Here is a 25,649-nt window from a genome sequence, read left to right as displayed (position 1 = left end):
AAGCCTCACTACCACCAGTATAAAGTGCATTTTTGCACATAGTGAGCGAATGAGTCTTTGTAATTGTTTTCCCATTGCACAGTGTTATGGTGCAATATTGGTTTTGTGAGTAGTAAAATACAAAACTGAATTGACTGGCATAGCATCTAGAGAGAAAAACAAAACTTGCTGCTCTGGCTTTATTATGTAAAAAGTTATTTAGCCTCTGGAGAGTATGACAGTTGGGTTGGGCTGGGGTGGGCCGCTCATTGTAATTTTCATATACTGATGGTAAACTTTGCTCACTCACTCGTAACCATCATCATCATCATCATTGTCATTGTCGTCGTCATCGTCGTCGTCATCATCATCATCATCATCATCATCATCATCATCATCATCATCATCATCATCATCATCATCATCCAATCCCAAATACTGTAGTCCCATATACAGTATACAGGAACATAGGGGCCCAGACTTAAGCTGCCCAGTCCCAATATTTAATGCAGTGGTGACCAGCTTCACCCATCCCTGAGTGGTATTATGCATGCAAGAAACCCCAGTCACAAAACCCCTTAACAGTTCATATATAACTCCAGTGGTGAAAAGGATATATGTTGAGGAGTTTGAAAATAGCGGGAAGCATTAGGATGGTATGATCTTACTTGGTAAGAGGTGGATGGTGAAAAGTGGATGTGTGTGTTGTCTGAGGATAGCAGGAGGCAATGAAGGCCAGGATATTGATTTGATATGGTAAGTGAATGTTTGAGAATATGACCAAGATGTTGATTTGTTATGGTAAATGAATGTTTGAGAACAGGGGTAAGATGTTGATCAGATACAGTAAGTGAATGTTTGAGAGTGTGAGCAATGACAGTTGAGGAAAAATATATGATACAGGAAAGTGAGTGAATGAAATACAGGCACATGACAAGGTTGCATGCACACATTTTTGAACTCAGTAATCAAGATAATGGCCATGTTTGACAAGTGTTGTGAAAGCAAGTTGATCAGGTGAAGCACATAAAGCGCATGGCTTTACTTAGTGCCTTGGGTGGAGTCAGGAATATCCAAGGCATGAATGATGGGTGGATGGATATATGATCTACAGTAGAACCTCTTTAGGTGACACTGTTGGGGGGGAGGGGGGAAGACTGTCCAAGTTGAGGTTGTCTGAGTTATAGCAAATAAATTTCAAGTGGTTTGCTCACCTTTAATTATGATTCACAACGTTTTGTCTTTTTCTAGATCCAAATAGCCACTAAGCATTATCCTTGAACCCCCCCATGTTTCTCAGTACATATTTTCAGCAGCTGCTTGAATTTCAGTGCCTTCAACTCCAACACTCAAGGAACAGTGTTGCTGGTATCATTTAATAACAGGCTCATCTAAATTTTCATAATTTAGCATTCTAAATTGCTTCACTGTTTATTGTTCCCTGATAAGACCAAACTTGGCTGTGGCTGCACTGCTCAAAAGTTTGTATTTAGTTTTCCATAATCAGAGCCACATAATTTTGAAATCACATATTCAGTCATAATTTGGGCTGGAGATGCCCCATTGTCTATCTTTTCAAGGATTTTCATTTTTTCTTGGATAGATAGACACTTCTGTTTGCATCTGGGGGCAGACTTAGGCCTAGGGTCATAAATCTTTTTGGATAATATCTCCATATATCTCTTTCATTCCTGTAAAAAAACAAATAGTTAGTAGAAAATCATTCACTTTAAACATGTATCTGTAATCTGATGCATGGTTGCCCAAGTCACGTATTGGTAATTTCAAATACAGTACAGTAACTCATACTAGTCTGAATTACATCAAATTTTGCCCTCTTTTTTTTTTTTTTTTGGTCAAAGCAGTGTTTGATTTAGAGGGGTTCTGCTGTATATCATTTGGTACTCTGTTTACAGTTGCTTACTCGTATATTTTACATTTTCTGTTTTCGGGTTGTACCGACTTTACTGATTTACTTGAGATAAGGCTTGGCTGGTGATGATGATCATTGTTAAGCACCTCCTTGAAACTCACCCATTTAGTGCTTACTATCCTTTACCAAAATTTAAAAATGTCTCCTGGGAGTTGATGCCTCATGTGGTTGAAACCTTTGTTATTGAGCAGAAGCCCTAGGGGAAAAAGATAACAAATCTTTCCTATTAGCTTTGTTTGCATGGTTGATATCTGATGGGAACTTTTTTTCATATATTATTAAGGTACATACATCTTTCATATATATCCTCATAATATGTGCTGTATGTATGCTACATAATTATTTTTTTCTTTTTTAGTTTTGTCTTGATGCTACGATCTAGTGGTGATAGTGTAATACTAGAGGTTGTGGAGCCCAACAGATTAAAAAACCTGTGTCATCTGGCCCTGACTCTCACTGCAGCACCCACCCAACTCAAGCTTGCTTACTTGGCTGATAGCTGCAAAGCTCTTAAGGTAAAACCAACAGTACATAAAGCTGAAAATATCCATTGTATATAGATTGACCTTAAAATAAGAACTTTTTGCAGAGCCAGAAAGCAGTTTTTCCCCTTTCCCTGCTTGTAGCAAGTGAGTTTTGGAGGCATCCTTGGAAGAGGCTTTGTGCTACTTCCAGCATCACACAACCATTACAGGTCATGATGTGAACAGTCATTCAAGAGTCAGAGAGGTGAGGAGTATATGCATTATTTTGTTTCATGCTGTAATGCCTCAGGAGGCATGATGACATTGCTCCAAGGTCATCGATATCTTATCTCTTTGAAATTATCACTCAGTGACATATTCCTGCTCCCTGTTTATGTGGCCAGCAGGAATGCTTGTAGGCCATAATCCTCAGTGGCCAAGAATTGTCCCATTGTTGCTTTGTGTCATCACTCATTGTTACATGTGCTGCTAAGAGCATCACTACTTTGGGCAGGCTTAGTTCTGAAAGCCTCTGAAACTTGCTCGTCATGAGTGGAAAATGACTTTTTGGCAATGCAAAATCCAATTTTTTTCACTCTATACTTATTTTTTTTTTTTGAAGATACTGGAGGAAGAGTACCCAAGCCAGAGGGTGAGAGAGTAGTGCAAGGAGGCTTCAAACATTTACCTGAACATAGAGTAATTTGAAGTTTCTTTCAAGCTAACTTATGCAGGACAAAGAGCAATACACAGTTAGGAAAGCTTTGATTAGTGGTCTGTGTTATGAGATATTTGGCTTGGTACCAGGATGGTCATGAAAAAGGTACAGTGTATATATACTGTATTGTCTTTATTGTGTCCAACAACCCAACCCCAGGTAGGTCAACCCAGGCATATACTCTGTTTCTTACATTCAAGAGAAATTGGCACATTGAGATGCTCATTGTTGAGGAGGTCATTTTTCAGTATCACATGAATGGTGCTGAACCAACATCAGTGGCGTAGGAAACCTATGAGATGACCCTATAAAGGGAGTTGCATACCTACAGTTGACACATCTGCTGGACCAGACAAATTATGTTTGAGCAATAACCAACAACAATTATGACAATGAAGAACTCTGTCAGTGCATAGGACATGGGGCTGAGGACTTCAGTAGGTCTTGGCTGTGCAGGCTTATGGTGCAGGAGACTGACCAGATGCACTTTTTTTAAGGGGGCATCTTTAGGGGAATAATTTTTTGTGAGATGCTATTGGAGAGAAGTAATAATGCACAAGCTCCTCAACTCAGCTGGCTTTGATGATTCTTCCCCATCACATCTTATCTTGTTTACTGTACATGTTGATATAAACAGTTTGATGTTTCTTTGTATGGTGCCTCTGAAATGCACTGGCTACAAGTAAAGAATGTTGTATTGGCCATGCAAAAAACTTTTTTTATACTGTATTGTTTTGTTATTATTATTATTATTATTATTTTTTTTTTTCAGCTTTAAGGCTGAACAGGTACAAACAGAATTTCACTTTCTTTTACTGTAAACAGGCAGAGCTAGCCATGAGAGAAAAGACAGGATCACAGCGTGAGGCTAAGCTGCATGAGGAACTTCGTCAGTGCCGGGAGAACCTGTCTGCTGCCATTCAGGAGGCCAGTCACCTGCGTACAGAGATGAAACAGCAGGCATTAGAAAATTCAGATAAGCAGGCTCGGCTTTTAACAGATGAAAAGGAAAAGTTACTGCAGGTAATGTGGTACTTTGTACAGACTGAATCATGTTTTTGAGTCGTTCATCTGCCTGTCACAGAGTGGAGATTTGCTCAGTGATTATAATGATGCAAGATATGCTGTAAGGCCATTCTTTCACAGAAAGATGTTGACATGTGAGACTTCATGTGATATGGTCATATGTAAGGAATTGGTATATAGAAGACTGAAAAAGAGAAGACAGTATAAGACAACAGGAAACATAGGAAGCATTGGCCAAAGAAGTGAAATGGTACAGTGGGAAATATTTTGCATGCCAAGCCTGAGTTTCCAGATTTGTATTCACCTAGTTGTATTATACAGATTTGAGCAAAGCTTGTATTGTCCTGCCTCCATGTCTACTTTAATTCAGTCTAAATTTAAATGCTGGAATGTTCTTTGCCTGCACCACCTCCATTTCCAATCCATTCCAGATATCCCTGCTTCTGTTTGGGAAATTAATTTGACCACATCATTGAGACATGTGCTTTTTCTCAATTTTATATTCATGCCCTCTTGTCATTCCATCATCAGTTACAAAAAGATCCTCTCTGTCCTGTTGTTCTAAGTCTCTTACACCTTTGTAATCAAGTATCCACTCTCTTTCCTTTCCCATAGTGAGGGCAGTTTTAGCTTCTCTAGTCTTTCTTTGTAGGAAAACTCTCTCAAGTCTAGAATCATCTTCACAGCTGTCCTTTGTACCTTCTTCAGTGTTTTTTTTTTTTTTTTTTTTTTTTTTTTTTTTTTTTGACCATGTCATCATCCAGACCTCCTTTCCCACCCAAGGGCAGAGTGAGGAGTAGCAATGTCCAGACAGCACAAACTTGCCCAATCCAAATTGGCCACACTTCCATTCACTCATCATTCAAGTCCCCGGAATCCTGGCTCTACCGGATACGCCAAAAACATTCACCACATTCTGCAGCTTCACACAAACATATCCGATTGAGTCAGTCATATCACTTTTGTATATTCAAATTATGGTCTTATCATGGACAGTATAATCTCTCAACATCTCCTCATCCATAAAATTAAAAGCTACTCTCATGTGTCAAGAGTCCATATGCCTCTCCAGTAATCCTGTTAATGTTTTTCTGGTAACAGGTCATCCTGCATTGTTCATAAATCCTTTTCTTTTGCACTGCTAATTTTCACTTTTCCCAAATTGCGTTTGTATCTGGGTCTCCTCTCACTGACCCCATTTTTAATATCTACGTGACATTTCTATCTATCTATCTATTGCCAGGTGCCTCAGTCCCATAAGGGGTGGCCACAAACAAATCGCCTTCATGTTGCCCTGTTGAGTGCCATTTCACTGCCCTGCTCCCAGGTAACACCTCCCTCACTCATATACCTCTCCACTCCATCCCTCCATTTCATCCTTGGCCTCCACCTCACTCGCATACACTCTCTACTTTAGTCTCTTGCTCTCCATCCTCTCTACAGTACATTGCCAAACCTCCTCAATATATTTCTCCTAACGTTTTCTACCACATCCACACCACAATGCTTCTTCATTTCCTCATTCGTCAGTCTGTCTCTCCATGTAGGCACTCTCAGGAAGTCTGCGAGGTTAAAGTCATCACATGACATTGCTTTTCCCAGTTTATTTGTCTTCTCTTACACAGCCTTCATGCACAGCATACTTCTGACTTATCAGGTGCAGAGTGATGCTGACCGACGTGTTGAACGTGAAAGACGTGAAATGGAAAGTAGGCTCAGCCAGCAGATAGATCGCTTAAAGGAAAAAGTTGCTTCACTCAAGCAAAGCAATGCTGACCTCACAGAGAAGAAAAATCTTGCAGAAACCAATGCTAAGTCAGAGCATAAACTTTTTGTTTGATCATAATTGTTAATATTGCTATCCTATGAAATATGAGTGTTCTTGCAAAGACTGTAGCCTCAGAAGGAAAATCATCAATGGTGATATGAATAACATTCAGTATTTAATATTTAATAGGGTATTTCTGGATATTTTGACAGATTTTACGGTACAATACTTAGTTATGTCATCATTTATTTTAATTATTATATTCTGCTTTGAACTTACAGCATACATCTTTCACATTTCATATGTTATGAACAGGGAGATAGCAGCTAGACTGAGTGCCACAGCGGAGGAGCTGGAGCGGTGTCACCAAGACCTCAGACACAGAAAAAAACAAAATACACGCCTTGAAGAAGAAAATCATATAAAAACATCCTCAGGTATGTGCAATGATCAGAGTATTTCCACAGAACAAACATACAATATTCATAAGTGATTTGAAAATGGTTATGATGTTATGGTATGGTAGATGGAAAACGAATATTTGAGAAAGTTTAAGTACCTGGGTGCAGTGACAGAAAAGAGAGGTAAATGTGCAAACCAAGTGGAAACCAGAGTGTTATAGGAAAGGCAGGTGGGTGGTACTGTGAAGGCCTTGATAAGAATCAGAGGTCTGAGTGTGACAGCTGCAGGAGGTGCACAGGAATGCATTTGGATACGTACTCCAACTTACAGGCATGAGACTGTGGTGTAGCATGAAATGAGAATGTCAGGAGTAGAAGCAGTTGGGATGGGACTGTTGAGAAATCTGTGTGGAGTGCGGAGAGTGGATTGGAAAGGGAATAATGTGATTTGTGAAACATGCATAGTAAAGAAGGCTGTGGATGCCAGAGTTGAAGAGAGTATGGTTAAATGGGATGAGCATGTGAAGAGGATGGGTGTGAATAGAGTGGTGAAAAGGGTATGTCTGAGTGAATTTGAAGGTGGGAGATGTGGTAGGCCTAGAAGAAAGTACATAGATATGATAAATGAGTGTATGAAACAGAAAGATATAGGAACTAATGAGGATAGGAACTGGTAAGTGATCAATCCGGCTGGGTGAATTTTGTGCAGAGCGTATGACCAGGGTTTTACAACCCTTTTTAACGACATAGCCATTGGATTGACTCTTTCAGATAGGTGAGTGTCAAGTTACATGCTGAATATTGTTTGGCCCATCACTTGGAACCAGAATTCCAGAGACTTGAATGGCAAATGAATGGGAGTGTGGCTCATTCAGTTGGGCAAACTTTGGTTAGGATCTTACTGTTATTTTTTATTTTTATTTTTTTCTTCTGGCTCACTGGACCCTACCTCATTCAACCTTGAGGTGGGAAAGGAGATCTTGATGATGATGATGATGACGGTGGTTTGAAAGCACCTGACTTTGCATACAGTATATGCTCACAATCCGAGGCATGCGGTAAATCATAAAAATTCATCAGCTGCCGGGTTCAAGTGCCTGAAAAATCCATGCTTGGCAAAATCATGAATTTGGGGGAATGTACCATAAGAAACATTTACAAAGCCATTCAGTATGTAGAATGCTCCTGGGGATTTTATTTCATTTATTTAGTTCATTTATAAAGACTCCAACATGCTTGCATGCATTGGCCTTGTCACCTAATGGTGGCTTTCGACACAACTCAGTCTCTGGCGCTTCCTTATTCAGTTCCATATCCCTGAAGTCAGACTCTGATCTCATTTCAGTTCCCCCCCCCCCCCTCAACCTTACACTCAGTGTTGGCACCTCTCACTGTCCACACCTAGTTGGCATCTTTCATCCTCTCATCATGCCCAAACCATCTCAGTCTACCTCTCCTCATCACAAAGCTAATACATTCAAGTCCCATCCTTCCTCTTAGCTCTTCAGTCACAGTCCCAACCCCCACACCCCCAGGCCTCACATACAAGGATGCACAACACATCCGTCTGATCAGTATAATTTCCGCACATAGGATCGTATGAATAGCCTCGTCTTTTACTGTGTAGGTTTCACAACTATACAGCATAACACTGCTAACACATACTGCATGCAAGGACTTCTTAGCATGGAGGGAGAGCCCTCTGAATGTTAGGAAAGGCAACAGCTCCCTGAACTTCTTCCAACCACTCCTTACCCTAGCCCCAGCATGAGTTTCAGCTCCATCTTCATACACTCAGGAGACTCTCTTTTTCATTATATCTCTTTCCACGTTTTCTGATGGCTACTTCATGGTCAGGATGACAATGATGGTGATGGAAAATGTAATATCTGACCTAATTTGCATATACACTTCACATTATCTCCACTGCCCTCGGAACAGTAAGAAGTACTGTAAAAAATTTTTAACCTAGGATTTAAATCTATGACATGGATACTTCTTGAACACTTGGAAATTACTGTATATTTGAACAGCTTTGTATGGTGGTTTAGAAGCAGAAGTGTGTCTGTTGATTACAGTAGCAGCCTTCTGTGGGACATGTTTATTTTAATGTCCTTGCTGTGGTTATTGGAGAACCAGCAGGGGAAAGTCACAGAGCAGTTATGAAGTGAGTGGACTTGGCTTTGTGAAGTGCTATGCCACTTTATGTTTTAGCCATTTATGGTGTGATGGATTAGGTAAGACAAGAATGAACAATTGTGTTTGCCTATTCCTGATGCCTTAAAAATGGTTTTCTCTCAAAGAGAGTTCGGTATTTGGACAGATGCTGAAGCTCCTGCATCACGAGAGGGTTGGGAAAATCATATCTGGAGATTTCATTTTTCTCTAATACATCTCCCAAAGTTATCTGGTTGAATGTGAAGGTGCTACGAGTCCTTCTCTTGTCCATCCATCCATCATCCAATCCTATGTTGCCCCATGAGGAGCGAAGGAGCCCAGGGCTAGGCAAGTTGGTCCTGACATTTAAGATGAGAGTGACCAGCCTCACTCATTCCTGAGTGGCATTACGTGAGCAGTGAACCCCAACCATCCCTTGGATATAAACCTTCACCACCTCAATCCGATTGGAGCGCCTCAATTACCCACTACACCACCAGGCACCCACTGTAAATCATCAGTCAGAAATGACTTGGTGCTCGTGTGTGTGTGTACACTGTATAAGAATACCATAGAATAAAAGGTTTTTAAATGCAGTTTTGTACAGTAGAGTACAGTACCTGTATTTATTCTTGAACATGCTAAAACTTTAATCACACTGTTACTATTGATTGCTACACATGTAATACTTTAATTAATTTTGAAGACTGCACACCTGTGTGAATATTTTTGTGTACAGTGATTGGATGATTATGATGATGATGATGATATAATATTCCAGGCATTTTGAATACGATTATTCTGGGGCCCTGAATGGTTGTATGGTTGCTTGTCATGAGTCTCTTGCTTTCTTGTTTCCTGTTGTTGTGAGGGTGATAATGAAGTAACTGACTTTCGTTCTGCATAGTATTGTATATATAAATGGATAATTCTATAAATATATTTTTTCATGTAGTGCGAGAGTTGGAAAGTCGTTTGTCTGAAATGGAGAGGGAGCTGAAAGGTCGTGATGCCAGTATCACACATATGAAACAAGTCTTGGAGACTCTACAAGAGCAGAAAGTAAGAGGAACATATTTGCATAATATTACTATAATTTTAACAGTTGTTGGAAATTGATGTATAAAAGAGGATGAACATTTTCAATACACTTCAGCAAAGTAGAAATATATTACATTGCTTTCACCAGAGAGGGCCCTCTCACCTTTTAGCATCACACACTTGGGAAACCATGGTATGAGATTCAGGAGTCTTTCTTTTGTGTGAACAAGTAAAGTTACTGTGCACAGATTATGCCATTTTCCTGGGTACTGCATTACCATATTTCTTGAAATTGAAAGTGTCATTAACTGTGAAATGCAGTACAGTATTGGCAACAAAAACATTATTTTTGTGACATGCTGGTTGGCTTGAAAGAATACTGTTATTAGTTGCAATGCATTTATTTACTTTGGTAAACTTTCCATTTATATGCATAACTTCCCAAATTTGAAATTCTAATAGATGGGTGGAACCTCTGTTATAAATCCTTTTGATCAGTTCGCACATCATAACAGCTCTGTATTGGCCAGAGAGCTCATTTTCTCTGTCATTTAAACTTTTTCAGAGCAGCCTGGAAGAGACTGTCAAGGAACGTGGAGAGAAATTAGCCAAGAGAGAAACATCCATCCAACTGCTGTACGCTGATCTACAGAAGAGTTTACAAGTCATAAAGAAGTTGCAGAAGCGGGTCAAAGAGGAAAACATATCAGTTAGTACAGTTTTACCGCAAATGTACTGTAAAGCTTCCTTTCATTGGGTTGATAGTGTTTTGAGGTTGTTGTTGTTGCAACCCCAGTCCCATCTGGATATGAACGTGGTGGATTGCAGGAAACTGGCCATTCAACCGGCTGCTTCCAGAGAGTATGTAGAATTCTCCTGGAGATTTTATTTCATTTATTTAGGAAGAGTTTTGTTATTTGGGAGACATGTTGTGTGCTGGAGGTGGGGCTGGAGCTAGCTCTGTGGCTAGGGTGAGAAGTGGTTGGAAGAAGTTCAGGGAGCTCTTGCCTCTCCTGACTTTGAGAGGACTCTCCCTACATGCCAATGGGTCTTTGTATGCAGCATGTGTTAGGAGTGTAATGCTGTATGGTAGTGAGACCTGGGCAGTAAAGGAGGAGGACATTCGCAGGCTCAGACGTACAGAAATGACAGTGATTACGTGGATGTGTAGTGCATCCCTGCGTGCAAGGTCTGGGGGGGCTGGGTTTACGATAGAAGAGTTGAGGGGTAGGATGGGACTGGAGTGTATTGGTGTTGTGATGAGGAGAGGTAGATTGAGATGGTTTGGACATGTGGAGAGGATGGGGGATGATAATTGGGTGAGGAAGGTGAGAAGTGTTAATATTGGGGGTGGGGTTATTAAGGGTAGACCAAGAAAGACATGGGACGAGGTCATTAAGTGTGACCTCAGGGTTAAGGGACTGAACAGGGAGGCTGCAATAGATCATGCAGCGTGGACAGCAGCTATTAGGTGACCAAGGCCGACGCATGCAAGCATGTTGGAGCCTTTAAAAATGAAACGACACGAAACGATTTATAAAGGCTCCAACATGCTTGCATGCATTGGCCTTGGTCACCTAATGGTGGCTTTCGACACTGCTCAGTCTCTGGCACATCCTTATTCAGTTCCATATCTTAGTGACATGGGAGAAGCTATGCACTGGAGAAAGGGAGGAATGATATCTTATTGTAACTCTGGCTGAAGACAACAATACAGTTTTTCATTTATTCATCATCCAGTCCCATGTCGCCCCATGAGGAGCATAGGAACCTGGGGCTAGGCAAGTTGGTCCTGACATTAAAGATGAGCGTGAGCAGCCTCACTCATCCCTGAGTGGCATTACATGAGCAGTAAACTTGGTTTTCTGGTGTACAGGAAACCATTTGGCTTGTCACTCAGTGTAGAGTCACCCATAGGCTGAAGGAAGAGGAAAGAAGGAAGGAAAGAAGGACATAAGGGGAAGGAAGAAAGAGAGGAAAGGGCAGCCACCAAAGAGCAGCATTACATCAAGTGAGTGGATGGTGAGCACCCCCACCTACCACCAAGAACACACTTGAACTTGAACCTAAAGGATTGTACTGACACATGTCAAAACATTTAATCACTACTTTTTGCGGGCAAAAGTAAAGCACAGAGTTTGTGCAACATGAATTACTGTATACAAATAACACCCTGGGAGAGAGATAGTAGTAGAATGGATATGGACAATGTGCAGATTGGCCTGGGAGGAAGGTAGAGTCCTGGAGGATTGGAAGCATGATATGATTATTCCCCAGTTTAAAGGGAAAGGGAAAAAAGAATGTGGTAATCACAGGGGCATTTGTTGTATGTGGAGTAAATGGGAAGTTGTTGAATGCCGTGAAGACTATGTGTGAGGGTGCTAAGACTGCTATATGTGTGGATGGCAAACTGAGTGATTTTCTTGTCTGAATGTTGGACTGAAACAAGGATGTGTCATGTCCCCATAGTTGTTCAGTCTGTATATGGACGAGGTTATAAAAGAGGTACAAGGTGGAACAGTGGATGTTGGAGCGGCCCTAATGCGAGAGGGCAGCATTTGACAGCTTCCTCTACTGTTATTTGCACATGATACGCTTGTTAAGTGAAGATGAAGGGGAGCTACAAGGCTTGGTGAATGAGTTTGGGAGAGCATGTAAGAAATAGATTTAAAGGTGAATGTAGGGAATAGTAAAGTTATTTTCTTCAATTGAAGTGAAGTAACTGAATGTATAGTGAAGTTGGATGATGAGGAATTGGAAAATGTGAGTGCATTTAAGTACTTGGGCAGTGTGATGAATAAGGGTGGAAGGTTGAAGGATGAAGTGCTTGAAAGGGCTCAACGAGGAAGAAAGTTTGCTGGTTCTTTAGCCCTGGGCTCCTATGCTCCTCATGGAGCAACACAGGTTTGGATAATGATGATGATGATGATGAGAAATATGGAAGTATAGTATTCTCTGCATGATAGTACTGTGATGCCAACTGTAAGTTATAGAAGGAAACCTTGGATCTTGTTGGAAGGACACAAGTCAAGAGTGAGAGCGGTGGAAATGAGTTATCTGAGAGGAGCATGTGGAGTTACATGGAGAGACAGACTGACAAATGAGGAAATGAAGGAGTATTGTGGTGTAGATGTGGATGTGACAGAAAACGTTAGGAAAAATACATTAAGATCGTTTGGCCATGTGGAGAGGATGGAGAGTGAGAAACTAACAAGGAGAGTGTATGTGAGTGAGGTGGAAGGGGGGAAGGAAGGGGAGGCTGAGGATGAGATGGAGAGATGTAGTGGAAAGCTATATGAGAGAAGGGGATGTGAGCTGGGAGGAGGGCAGTGAAATGGTAGGGGACAGAATGACATGGAGGCGATTAGTTTGTGGACACCCCTTACGGGATTAAGGCGTCTGACAGTAGATAGATAGATATACACCCTGGCATAGTAGAATGCAACCCACACCCTTTAATAACAATCAGTTCTATGCACTGGAATCTCCATTACAAAAGGACATCAGCTAAAGGCTTCATTGTCAATGGCTGAATGACAATGTTTCATATTTGTTGTGTGTATTTTTATATGGAGTTAAGTTACTTTTGCAGTATCATCTGGGTAAATTGCAGTATTACAGATATTAATGTAAATGTAGTGTAACAAGTTTTTGAAACAGAAGACTTCATTAGTATGAATATACAGTAGCTCACAACCATAGCCTGTCATCTATGCTAGTGTTATTAGCAGTAGTGTAGCCAGAGCCCCACAAATAGGGGGCCAGTGTGGGGCTAAGCCCAGTTCTATGGGGGCCCACAGCTACATACTGTGTAAACACTATAAAATCTGAACTATCAAAAAGGAGGCTAGTGGGAGTGCCAAAGGTCTGACTGGAAGAGTCCAGGCACCCCATGGCTTTGCCAGTGGTTACCAGTTGCCTGCACCTAGTTGCCCATCTATCCGAGGGTGAAAGATTGTCCATTTGTTTATTTCATTTCGTTTATAAAGACTCCAACATGCTTGCATGTGTTGGCCTTGGTGTCCCTATCTTTTAGTTCTTCTGGGCTGAGTTTTAAAGTCTAAGCTAATGAGATGGTACTGTATGCAAGTTGCTACTGGTCTTCCATGAGGCATCAAATGAAGACTTTAAATTCTTAAAATTTGGCATTTTTTGTAGGGCAAGGTGCGAGGAGCTGCATTAGCAGAGCAGGATAAAGTGGTAATGGAAAAGGACACAAAAATCTCCCAGCTCAGTGAACAGGTGGATGCTCTCACCACTAAAACCTCATGTCTTACTGAGGAAAGGGATTGCCTGCAAGGGGAACTGCTAGCTGCCTCAGAGAAAATAAAGGAACAGGAAAAAACACTGCAGACCAACTCTGAAGGTGAGAGAGCTTGCAAGGATGTTCATGACTATAAGTTGTTAAATATTGTAGATATTAAAATGGTTTACCTATGTTATTCAAATCATTGTCACACTATGCTGTCGCAGATGGGCATGCCACAACTTAGTGGTTAAAATATGCGGGAGAGGAAAACTACATGCATTTGCTGTTACTCTGTTCTGTAGTTTTTATTTCTTTGGCAGTATCCGTTCATAGCAGATTTATGGAACCGTCATGTTAGTTAGCAGGAATTATACTGATGTTCGATAGTGGTGGTTCTAAACCTTTTTTGCCATGTTATCCTTAGTGATTTCCTAATAGAATGAGAGTATCACCATCCTGATTGTATTTGGGGAAAAGGAAGGGAAACATATTGGTAAGGACCGTACTATACTTTGTCTACATTAACTAGGCATAAAATTGCCATCTCTCCATCTTGAATGCTGAGGTGTAGCATAGGTTAACAGTAACACATGGTGTTAGTCATGGAGAAGTACTGTACTGTGAAGATGCAGAACTGTAGTTTGTCTTAATCTGCCACCGAGCTACAGAAAATAAGTGGCAAAAGGATGAAGAAATCTGCAGAGATAAGATGAATGATCTGTAGTAATACCTAATCCCCAAAGAACTTCTGTCTATCTGTCCATCTGTAGACAGATGCTATAATCCCATAAGGGATGGACATTCATCTTTGAGTTAGGTTTTTTGCAGGGAGGGGCACTAACCCTCCGCCAACCCACTTATTGACACGTAGGAACACATAGGAATTGGTCATACAGTTACCACCTAGTGTTGTAAATGGTTTCCTGGCTTACAGGAATCCATTAAACTTGTCACTCAATGTAAAGCCACCAGAAAAGGAAAGAAGAGTAACAGAAAGTGATAGGATGATGAGAGAAATAGAAAGAGAGGAAAGTAGACACAGAAAAAGAATGATAAAGGTGAAAGAAGAAGTAGACATCATTGTATCAAGCAAGTGGATGATGGTTGCCACCACCTACCACCAAAGAACTTATTTCACTTAAATTAATGTTACACCTGTGGTAGGTGGGGGGGCTCTCCATCCACTCACTCGATGTAGAGCTGCTTTGGGTGTCTGCCCTCTCCTCTCTTCCTTCCTTCCTCTTCTGTCTTTCTTTCCTTCAATCTTTCCTTGTCCTTCTGCCGACGGGTGACTTTACGTTCCCTCTTCTGTCTCTCTTTCCTTCATTCTTTCCTTTTCCTTCTGCCGACAGGTGACTCTACACTGAAAGACAAGCCAAATGGTTACCTGTACACCGGGAAACCATTTACCACGCTGGGTGATAACCATATTACCAAATTTTGGCGCCTGGTGGTCCAGTGGGTAATTAAGGTGCTCCAATTGGATTGAACCTGTGCAGGTTTATATCCAAGGGGTGGTTGGGATTTACTGCTCATGTAATGCCACTCAGGGATGAGTGAGGCTGGTCACTCTCATCTTAAATGTCAGGACCAACTTGCCTAGCCCCGGGCTCCTACACTCCTTATGGGGTGGCATAGCATTGGATGATGGATAGATGGATGAGGTTACACCCAAAGTATTGCAAAAGAAATAATCATCATTAGTTCATCATCTAATACTATTTCCAGTACCTACTTTAAATGCAAATTTGGAGACCAAGGAACAGGAAAACCAGAATTTAGTTGACTCTTGGCACAATGTTCCTTAAAAGTGATCCACACAATCATTCACTCATCATTCAGGTCTTGAAAATTCTCAGATCCGTCTCCTAGGCCAAGCAGTCTGCATAAATATGCTTCATAATACCTGTGGGAGAGAAATCTTTCTATCAACCCTTGTTATGTAGTGTATTTTGTATATACTGTAATTCAAGCATCCATTGTATCAATTGTCATTTCATTGCGCTGTCACTTTCCATGGTTTGCGTTTAAACATTCTTATTTTAACAAAAAAGTCAATGAATTTAGGCTGTTTCACTCACATTTAGGTCTATTCGATACTCTCACAATCAAAACAATTTCAGTAATGAATATTCTGTGTTCAACAAAAAGGTCAGTATACCAGTATGTAGAATGTTTTTGTCGCATTTTAATTGCACTTGATACATTCACCATCAGAACAGGCTCAGCAGTTAACTCATTTTGATGAATATTCTGTCTTTAACAAAAAGATTAGTACAGTTGGTGGTAGGTGGTGGTGACCATCATCGACTCACTTGATGTAATGCTGCCTACTTCTTCCTTATCCTTTATCATTCTTTTTCTGTGCCTGCCCTCCTCTCTTCCTATTTGTCTTATTTTTCCTGTCACTTCTTATTGCTTTTCTTTCCTTTACAGGTGGCTTTACATTGAGTGACAAGCCAAATGGTTTTGTAAGCCAAGAAGCCATTTACAACGCTGGGTGGTAACCATATAACCATACCATACGTGCTCCCTACGTGTCAACAAGTGGGTTGGTGGAGGGTTAGTGCCCCTCTCCGTAAAACAAATAACTCAAAGTCAAATGGCCACCCCTTACGGGATTGTGACGTCTGGCAATAGATAGACAGATAGATTAGTACGGTACAGAATATGAGATGTTCTGGGGAAGAAGTGCCAACCAACCAAAAAGGGCAAAGTGGACCTACTTGTTCTAGCATGTTCATGGTTTGTCCCCAAAGAAGCAATTACAGTATATATATATATATATATATATATATATATATATTTTATTGTCTGAATTAACTTTTTTATTCAGACACCAAATCCAAATAATGAATACAGTAGTAACTCAGTGTAAAAAGTTACTGTTTGTGGAACTTGGGTGTTACAGTAATCACATGGCTCAACACGAAGATCACTAAGGCTGAAGCTGCTGCAGAAAATTCCAGGCGTGCACCCCTTACAGAGGCCTACATGTCTACCCAGAGAGCCCCTTCCTCTATGAATCCTGGCTGCCACATCATGGCTCATTCTACCCCCCTTTCAAACACTACAGTCAGTTCTGGGCTGCCTGGACTCACACATTCTTCTCTGGTAGGTTCTTCATCTCATACAATATTACTATTATTAATTCTGTTATTCTTATAATTATTATTGTCTTTAATATTAATTTTATTCATATGGTGGTAGGTGGGGGTGCTCACCATCCATTCACTCGATGTAGTGCTGCTCCCAGGTGACTGCCCTTTCCTCTCTTCCTGCCTTCTTTCCTTCCATCCTCTTCTGCCTTTCTTTCCTTCATTCTTTCCTCGTCCTTCAGTGTATGTGTGACTCTACACTTAGTGACAGGCCAAATGGTTTCCTGTACACCGGGAAACCATTTACTGCGCTGAGTGGTAACCATATAACTAAATTATGGTACCTGGTGGTTTAGTGGGTAATTAAGGCACTTCAATTGGATTGAGCCTGTGCATGTTTATATCCAAGGGGTGGTTGGGGTTTATTGCTCATGTAATGCCACTCAGGGATGAGTGAGGCTGGTCACTGTCATCTTAAATGTCAGGACCAACTTGCCTAGCCCTGGGTTCCTCCGCTTCTCATGGGGCAACATAGGATTGGGTGACGGATGGATGGATGGAAATAATTTTGGAAGGAGGTGCAATAGTTTAGATATGAGAGCAGAAAAAACATGTGAAAGTGGGAGAACATAAACAAATGGAAGTGAAGTAGTAGATGACGAGAATGTTTTTGAAAGGCAGACGAATGGGATTGATAAGAGTAGAGCAGCAGTAAACATGATTGGTTTTTGGTGGTGGGCAGAGCAGGTATGTGATGCATGAGCAACACCATGAAGTGGTTGAAGAATGGGAAGACATAAGTGTTGATGAGATCTATACAGTGATAATTAAGTGTAGTACATGAAGCGATTTGTATTTTTGAAATACGGGTACATTATGCCAGAAAGCTAGGACGAATGAAATTACTAGTGGATTGAAAAAAGACTGATTGTGCCTTCTAAAAATATACTGTATGGGTGATTGAAGTGATTTAAGAAATTACCTTTGCATTTTGGTTATTGTTACCTCATCCCACATTGTCTGGCTGAGCAGCCTCATCAACCGCAGGTAAGTAACCGCTTCTGTGGGACCATCCTACATGTACAGTATAGTACAGTATATACACTGTGTAGGGATCCAGAGCACCAGGAAGGTGCAGGAAAATATGAGAAGGTTTGGTTCCATGATAAACACTTCTGCTGCTCCATCCAGGGCACACAGTGCCACCACATACAGGCTCCTTATCACTGCCATTATTGTTGCAGGAAAGGTATGTGAAAGACAAATTATAGACACAGTTAATATTATATTAGGATGCCTGGTGAGTGATGGACAATATGACTGGGGTAGGATCTGTATTTACAGCTAGACATGACAAAAGCATGGCCAGCAACAGTGTCAAGAAGGTAATAAATATGCTGCCAATACACTCACATGCACACCTTAGGCAAAGGCTTCATGGGATCATTGAAAGGTGTATGATGCAAGGAATTAAATCATAAAGAAATGCAAAGGGCTGGTACATGGAAGCCTGTTGTGAAACTTTACCAGTGCTCAACAACAATGTAAACTTGGAGAATTTTCATCATACCAATAGCTATGTTTATTGTGCATAAATAAATGGTATAGTAGTAATTGTAAAACATGTGAAGTTCAGAAAGCTTTGTATTTAAACCTCAGATGCCCAAGAACTCTTAACAGAAATGAGAGGCAATAGGGAGGCAACATAGCCTTCCTGCAACACAACAAAATGTTCCATCCACAATAAAGATCATCTCTTAAAATTTGGGGAATTTAACCCCAGAAGAGAGGATTGGCCAGCAGAGCTCAACACATTGCAGAAAGCAGACACTATAAAATAAACAGTGCATGTGCTGGGCAAGCTGTAAACACTTACACAGGAAAGGCATGAATATCTGAATATCTTGCAGTCAGGTTGCCAACAGAAGGTGGGAACCACCCTCATTGATTGCAAATTCCATGTGTAGATGTTTCATTTGGAACCTTGGGTAGGGTTTCTTTGCCTTTCAGAGCTTGTAGCAGTATCCTTAATACCTCCTTTCTCAGCCCCCTTGGTCTGAGATGTGTTCTGCCCAACCTTCTCTAAGTGTTGGCATTTTTTTTAGTTGGAGAAAATCCTCCTTTCTGGTGGGTGTTTCCATGGAATGGAAGGAGTAAAAAAGAAAAAAAATGTTTTTGCCTGTGAGTTTAAGATTTTGAAGGCTTACCTGATGAGTGAATATGTATGTGATCCAGTTTCATTGTGCACTGAGTTGATGGATCTCCCATAGTCATGCTTTATTCTTCCTATTTATTGATCTTCCCTACCTCATTTTTTATTGGGAAGTGGGGTAGGATGATGATGATAAAGAATTATGATGAAAACATAAATCCATCCATCCATCATCCAATCCTAAGTTGCCCCATGAGGAGTGAAAACTTTAATAATTTCTTTTAGGTTGATAAAAGAAATACTTCATTCTTTAATTTACAATTTACAGAATAAATATGTTTATACCTTTTCTTATCTCTTAGAACTCCATTCGTAACCTTAGGGGCATCCCACCCATCCCCGAGGAGATCAGTCCAACTAACGCCCATGATTCCCCTGCTGCAGACCATTCATCTGTCAGTAAAGAAAAGTAAGTTAGAGTAATGATGTATAGCACAAACTACAGAGAATTACTATCACCAATTTATATCTGTGTAGTTCTTGTGTGTTTTAAGTGTAAATTTTTTAAATTAGATGTGAAGAGCTAATTTACATCTCAGGAACCTCTGGTAAGTAAACTAAATTGTGTAGATAGGAGGATTGAAGTATTTAGAGTAAATAAGCATCTGATGATAGAAAATGAGGATATATTTCATGAAATGTGTGTGAAGAAAAAGGAAGTGAAGATGTCAAGGATGTATGGAGAGAACATTACAGTTGTCTCCTGAATGTGGAGTTCTGCTGGAATAACATAGTCTGGGGATAGATGAATCAGCCATAGGTTCCATAATCACATATTCATGTTAAGACTTTAGTTAAGGTAACTGATGAGATGAAAATGAGTAAAGCTGTTTGTTTTCTGACGGGTGGCTGAAATGTTGAAAAAAAAAAAGAAAAAGCATAAGATTGTTAACAAATTAGGAAGTAAAGGAGCATTTTAGTAATGATGAAGATGTGCTGGAAATTGTTAAGAGAGAAACAGTAAACTCTCATTTATCTGTCTTCACAATGTCTGGCCCAGTCCAGTATCTGGTGCAGCTATCTTGGCTTTGTTAAAGCAGTATCTGGCGATTTTTATGCAACATCTGTTGCTGAAATGGGATTTACTCAGTGGTCCAGTGCAGTATCTGGCGTTGAGGCTTCTCAACTGGCTCTTAAGCAGTAGCCAATCAGCACCAGGGGAAATCCTGAAACTCGGGAGCCAGTGAAAACACCCGCTACGCACCAGTCAATCACAATCCGTCATTGGCATGGCTTATCCAGCGCGCCAAGAACACTCCAGCTCTCTCATTCTCGCCTGCGGATGTCGTAGAGTCAAGACATGCCTGTGCGCTCCCTCTCTTCTGACCATGCTCTCACAAAACACTGTTTCTTTGACTAACTCTGTGGCATCCTATGTTCAAGCTACTGTACTGTATTGTACTATAGTGTAAAGCTAATGGCCTATCAGAGCTCATGTCCTTGTGCTCTATTGTGATTGTTAAACTACCCCTGTGCTGTGTTGTGTACTGCACTGTTTGTGAGTGCAAACCCCCCAGTGCTGTTTCTCTCCATTGATGCCAACACTTGGTGTGTACATACAATAGCACACTATGTACAGTACTGTATTCCAGTACTGTATCATTACTGTGTTGTGTTTATACGCTTAGTTTTCACCTTTTTCTTATGGTAAAGTTTTTAGGATAGAGGGTTGAGATGAATAGAATCACAATATCTAGCTCAAAGCCGAATGTTGAGCCGGATATGCAGTATTCGCCGTTTCACATTATTCACTGTAGGGCTTGGCTGAATTACAACAGATAATTGGGAGTTTACTATACCCAGATACAGTGTGGCCATGTGGAGAGAATGGAGATTGAGGGATTGACTAGGTGAGTATGTGAGTGAGATGGAGGGAGAGAGAGGGAGACCAAGGCTGAGGTAGAGGGATGGGGTGGTGGTATATTAATGAGTGGTATGAATTGGAGAGAAAGCAGCCTGATAGCAGAGAACTGGATGGCATCGAGGAGATTTGTTTATACCTGCCCCATCTGAGATTAAGGCATCTGGCTGTAGATAGGTAGACTATTATAAATGAAAGCCCTGTTCTAGATGATTGGTTGAAGAGTAAACATTTATAAGGGGACGGCACTCAGTTGAGTAAATGTAGGTCCCTGAAACTGTTAGATCAGGTAGGGAAAGTTATGTTGATTTGTGGGATGTATGATTAGGGAGAGAGGGAATATTAATGAGATACAGGTACATTTTAGTTTCATGCCTGGCAAAGGAACTGCTGTTGCAGTATTAATTGTTAGCAACTTCAGGAAGGATTTTTATGTTAAGAAGAAAGTGCTTCACACCGTATTTTGTTGATTAGGAGACAACTTTGAGTAGAGTACGTAGAAAGTTAGTATATTTGGCAATGGGGAATGACTTTAGGAGTGATCTGTCTTGGCTTATATGCTGATAACATTGTTGAGTGTGAAGAATAAGAGGAAGGACAGCAAGAGATTTAGCAGGTGGAGAGATGGAATGAAGTTGAAAGATATGCTTATTAATGTGAATAAAATAAAATTATGATCACACGGGCACATGGTAGCACTATGGTGACAAAAGATGTATAGTCATATGGAGTGTATCAGAAGGGTGTTGGGAGTAATTCAGCTGTGTGTAATGTATGTGATAATTGAGTGCACAAGAGGTGCACTTATGATAGAGCTAGGGTGTGGAATGTGGTTGACTTTGAGTTCACTGTATGGAGGGTGAATATGGAGAGAGAGCTGGACAGTGTTAAGATAGCCCTGGCAATATGTTGGGGAGGGGGGGTGCTGATACTTATTTCATAGCTGGAGTTAGGATGTGCTGAAAGAAGTTTATGGAACTGTTACCATTCCTGATGTGGAGGGGTTTCTCCTTCACTGGAAGGAAAAATTGTATCTTATGTGTTTAAGAAGTGAAGAGCTTTATGGAACTGAAATTTGGTTAAAAAAGGAGGATGAAAAAGTAGGTGTGAGTGTTTAGAGATGAGGATGGCTAGATGAATGTGCAATGCTTCTCCCAGATGACAAAGCTGCAAATGGCAGAATTGTGAATGAGCAGCTCAGAGATTGGTTAGGAAATAAATGTGTTGATGATGCAATACATATAGGAAAATTGAGGTGGTCTGGACATGTTGAGAGAATGGAGGATGAAGACTTGGTGAAAAAAATCTAGTAATATAAATGTGGAAGGCAGATAGCCTTGAGAAAGACATAAGAAGACTTGCGATGTGACTGTACAGAATAACCTCTGGATTAGGATGTTGAATAAAGATGTTGCCATAGATTGTGTAGCATGAAGAGCAACCTGTCAGTGAACAAGGCTGACACTTCCAGATAGATACAAAATCTCTCTCTCTCCCCCCCTCCCCCCCAAAAAAGGTATTTATTTTCATTATCTCAATTGAGAAAAGAAAGGGGTTTTGTCAGTGCCAACAGCCTATGAGTATTTCTCTCTCACAAGCAGTTATGGGGTTACCTGAACAGTTTGTGGCAAAGTTATCACAAGTGATCTCAACTCTAAACTTATAATGGAGTGAAGGAAACATGGGAGATAGGACTAACTGCAAATGCAATATATGGAAATAAAGAAATTTAGAGTATGGTTGGAAACTAGCATCACAAACATTTTTTTACGCAGGGATATATGGTCTTTTTGTAGAGCATTGAGAAGCTGCAACTTTTGTTAACTGTGCTAGCATATTAATTTTCAGCAAGTTTCCAGGAAATGCTAAAAAGCATCCAAAGCATCTGTAAATTTATTCATAACTGAGCAGTTCAAGAGCTAAGTTGTTCCTTTCACTTGATTGTCAAGGTAAAGGAGAGGGTTGTTTGTGACATATTTGTCTTGAATTTGTTAAAAATGAATGATTCTTTGAATTTGTAATGAATTGTTGCTTACAATGAAAACTAACCTTTATAGAACAAAGTAACAACAGATGTGTTCAGTCTTCCACTCCCTTGTATGCCTGTCAGACAGGATGCCTTTTTAACTTCAAGAAGTAAAATTACATACCATGCATTAATATAAATCCACCCACAGCTAAATCAGTCTTTTTATTTACAAATGAAACAAACAGAAATAATCTAAATGCCCTTGTTTAGGTTTAATTGAAAACATCATGTTTTTATCTGTCAGAGTACGTACTGGCCAAGTAATAGCAAGGCAGGCAGGAAGCAGCCAGCACTTACACCACTGTGCGAGACTAGACTTGCATCCCATGTCAGCCCTCTCATGAAGCATGTTGTACCATAAGGAAATGCAGGCAATTTTATAGCATCTGAAAGGCACACCATGGGCAACTGGAAATGCCTTCTGAAAAGCATGTCACAGCCAAGGGGTTTTGCTGAATGACCTAGTTTTTTTAATGCTCCTTCCATTAATGGTGGCACATATGTTTATTTTTAGCTTTATCTGATTTGATAATGGTAAACCAATTCTTCGTCGATATTTTTTAATGCTGAACTGCTTACGTGAACTCCTGAGTTTTGGTTAGAGATAAAATTTTCTTTGAAAACAAGATGCATGTACAGTACTACTAATATACTGCATTATATGTGGATGTGTTATTTGCTAAAATTCATTTTATGCACCATGGGTAATAAGGTTCTTATAAAGCTTCCATGATTTGAATGCATCCACAGGAGTCCAGCAGGCTTGGATCCTAAATATCTGGAAGCATCAAGACCTGGAGCTGTAGTGGTGCATGGGCTGCTGAGGGCCAACTATGATCACACCAGCCAGACTTCCAGCACAGAGAAAGTGTGAGTGGTGAAGTGCTTTAAACACCATTATCATTGCCATAAGCCACAGCCAAATGCAGTCCAGTGTAACAAGAAGGCCTCTCCCATCTTTATCTTCTCTAAACTGATTACTGTTATATCCTTCCATCCAGCCATAAGAAATGTATTAATTTCATCTTTCCATCTTGTTCTCTGGCTACCTCTTTCTCTTACTCTGTCTTTAGTAGCCATTAAGATATGAAGGCTTCACCTGGTATTCAGATTAATTGATTAAATCATCATCATCATCATCATCCATACCTCTTTTCCTGCCCTTTGAATGAGTAAGGAAGGGACCAGAGAACCATAAAAAACCTGATCCTGATGGAAGAAAAACTAATTAAGGTCTGCCCAGTTGAATGGGTCACACATTCATTTAGGCACTATTCAGACCCTTGGAATCCAGACACTGCATCACAGGCATACACATCCAAACTGATGCTCTTCATGCCACCCATCAGATAGAGTCAGTTTGATAACTATTACTTCACCAGGAAAGAACAGGGGTGTTAAACTTTTATCATGCACTTCTGCGTACAAAATTCTTCCAACCAGCTCAGTCTTCTGTCATTTCCCTGCCATCATCACTTTTCATACCTCACTCTTGCACACACTCAGTTAACATATCTATCCACCTTCCCCTGAGCCAGCACACTTCCTCCGACCTTCAAACTCACTAACACATACCCTTTTCACAACTGTTCACTCCCATTCTCTCCACATGACTGTATGATGAAAGCACATTCTCTTTAACTCTGTTGTCCTCAAAATGTCGTAGTCAACATCTTTCAAGAATCACATTACTCTTTGTCCTGTCCTCTCCCCATACCGCATACACTTTCCTCAGCATCAACATTTCCACTTCTGTTACTCTTGACTTTTCATTTTCATGTCAGAAAAGAAGACTTTTCCAGGATTGGAAAAGGGGTGGTAACAGAGGAGAATTCTTGGCGGCCAAGCATAGCGCTAGACAGGAGGTATACTGGGCAAAATCTGAGTCTCTGATGAGTGATTAACTTAAATAGTGCTGAAAGAAGGAATATGGTATTCATGGTGACGAATCAGATGAAGGGGAAAACAGGTACATGTATATCATAGGTGAGTACTGTGTGAAGAATGATAAAGGAAGGGCAGTGGTGAACAATGAGGATATTAAAGATAACTGGAGAGAGAACATTATGACTGGTTGCTGAGTGAGGAGTTTGACTGGAACAAGGAATGTTTGGAGTCAGCGAATCCAGTGCATGGCCCTTGGCCCTTGATTGATGTTGCTTCTGTGAGCAGGGTCATAGGCAGGGTGCAGCTGGGGAAGGCAATGAGTGTGTCTCGGTTGACTGCAGAAGTGTTTAAGACCTCAGGAGATACAGGTGTGGGTTTAGATATTGATTTGATAAATTTGATTATATATGAGTGTGTTTTCCCTATGTGTCCACAAGTGGGTTGGCAGAGGGTTAGTGTCCCTCCCTGTAAACCAGCTAACTCAAACAGCCACCCTCTATGGGATTGTAGCATCTGGCCATACAGTAGATAGATAGTGTTGTCCCAGATGACTGGCTGTAGAGTGTGATTGTAAATGTGTGTAAGGGGAAGGGTAGTGCACTGGAAAGACGAATTGTAGAGGCATAAAGATTTTGGACCAGATAATGAAGGTAATGGAGAGAGTCCTAGAAGGTATTGTAAGGGAAAGAGTGAACACTGATGAGAGTTGGTTTTGGTTTATGCCAAGGAAAGGGGTCACTGATTCCATATTCGTTGTCTGACATCTTCAGAAAAAATATATAGGAAAGAAAAAGGAGCTGTACTTTGTTTTTGTTGATTTGGAGAA

The 25,649-nt window shown here is 40.6% G+C and overlaps 1 protein-coding gene across 1 annotated transcript in view; it reads left to right on the top strand.

The window, feature by feature from the left end:
• Positions 1–25,649, top strand: part of Sas-6 (Spindle assembly abnormal 6) — a 37,046-nt gene that overhangs the window by 6,994 nt on the left and 4,403 nt on the right. Inside the window, exons 3-13 of the mRNA XM_080265341.1 lie at positions 2,271–2,427; positions 3,920–4,117; positions 5,778–5,935; positions 6,204–6,325; positions 9,402–9,508; positions 10,053–10,196; positions 13,646–13,853; positions 16,648–16,850; positions 19,349–19,455; positions 23,687–23,806; positions 25,109–25,191. Of these exons, the coding sequence (XP_080121467.1) occupies positions 2,271–2,427; positions 3,920–4,117; positions 5,778–5,935; positions 6,204–6,325; positions 9,402–9,508; positions 10,053–10,196; positions 13,646–13,853; positions 16,648–16,850; positions 19,349–19,455; positions 23,687–23,806; positions 25,109–25,191 (1,607 nt within the window). The remainder of the gene's footprint in view (positions 1–2,270; positions 2,428–3,919; positions 4,118–5,777; positions 5,936–6,203; positions 6,326–9,401; positions 9,509–10,052; positions 10,197–13,645; positions 13,854–16,647; positions 16,851–19,348; positions 19,456–23,686; positions 23,807–25,108; positions 25,192–25,649) is intronic.

The sequence above is a fragment of the Coenobita brevimanus genome, chromosome 14 (genome assembly GCF_032717465.1).
Source record: "Coenobita brevimanus isolate Jiangsu-jjx chromosome 14, ASM3271746v2, whole genome shotgun sequence".
In the NCBI taxonomy this organism is placed as follows: Eukaryota; Metazoa; Arthropoda; class Malacostraca; order Decapoda; family Coenobitidae; genus Coenobita; species Coenobita brevimanus.
This window is presented reverse-complemented; position numbering and strand designations above follow the sequence as displayed.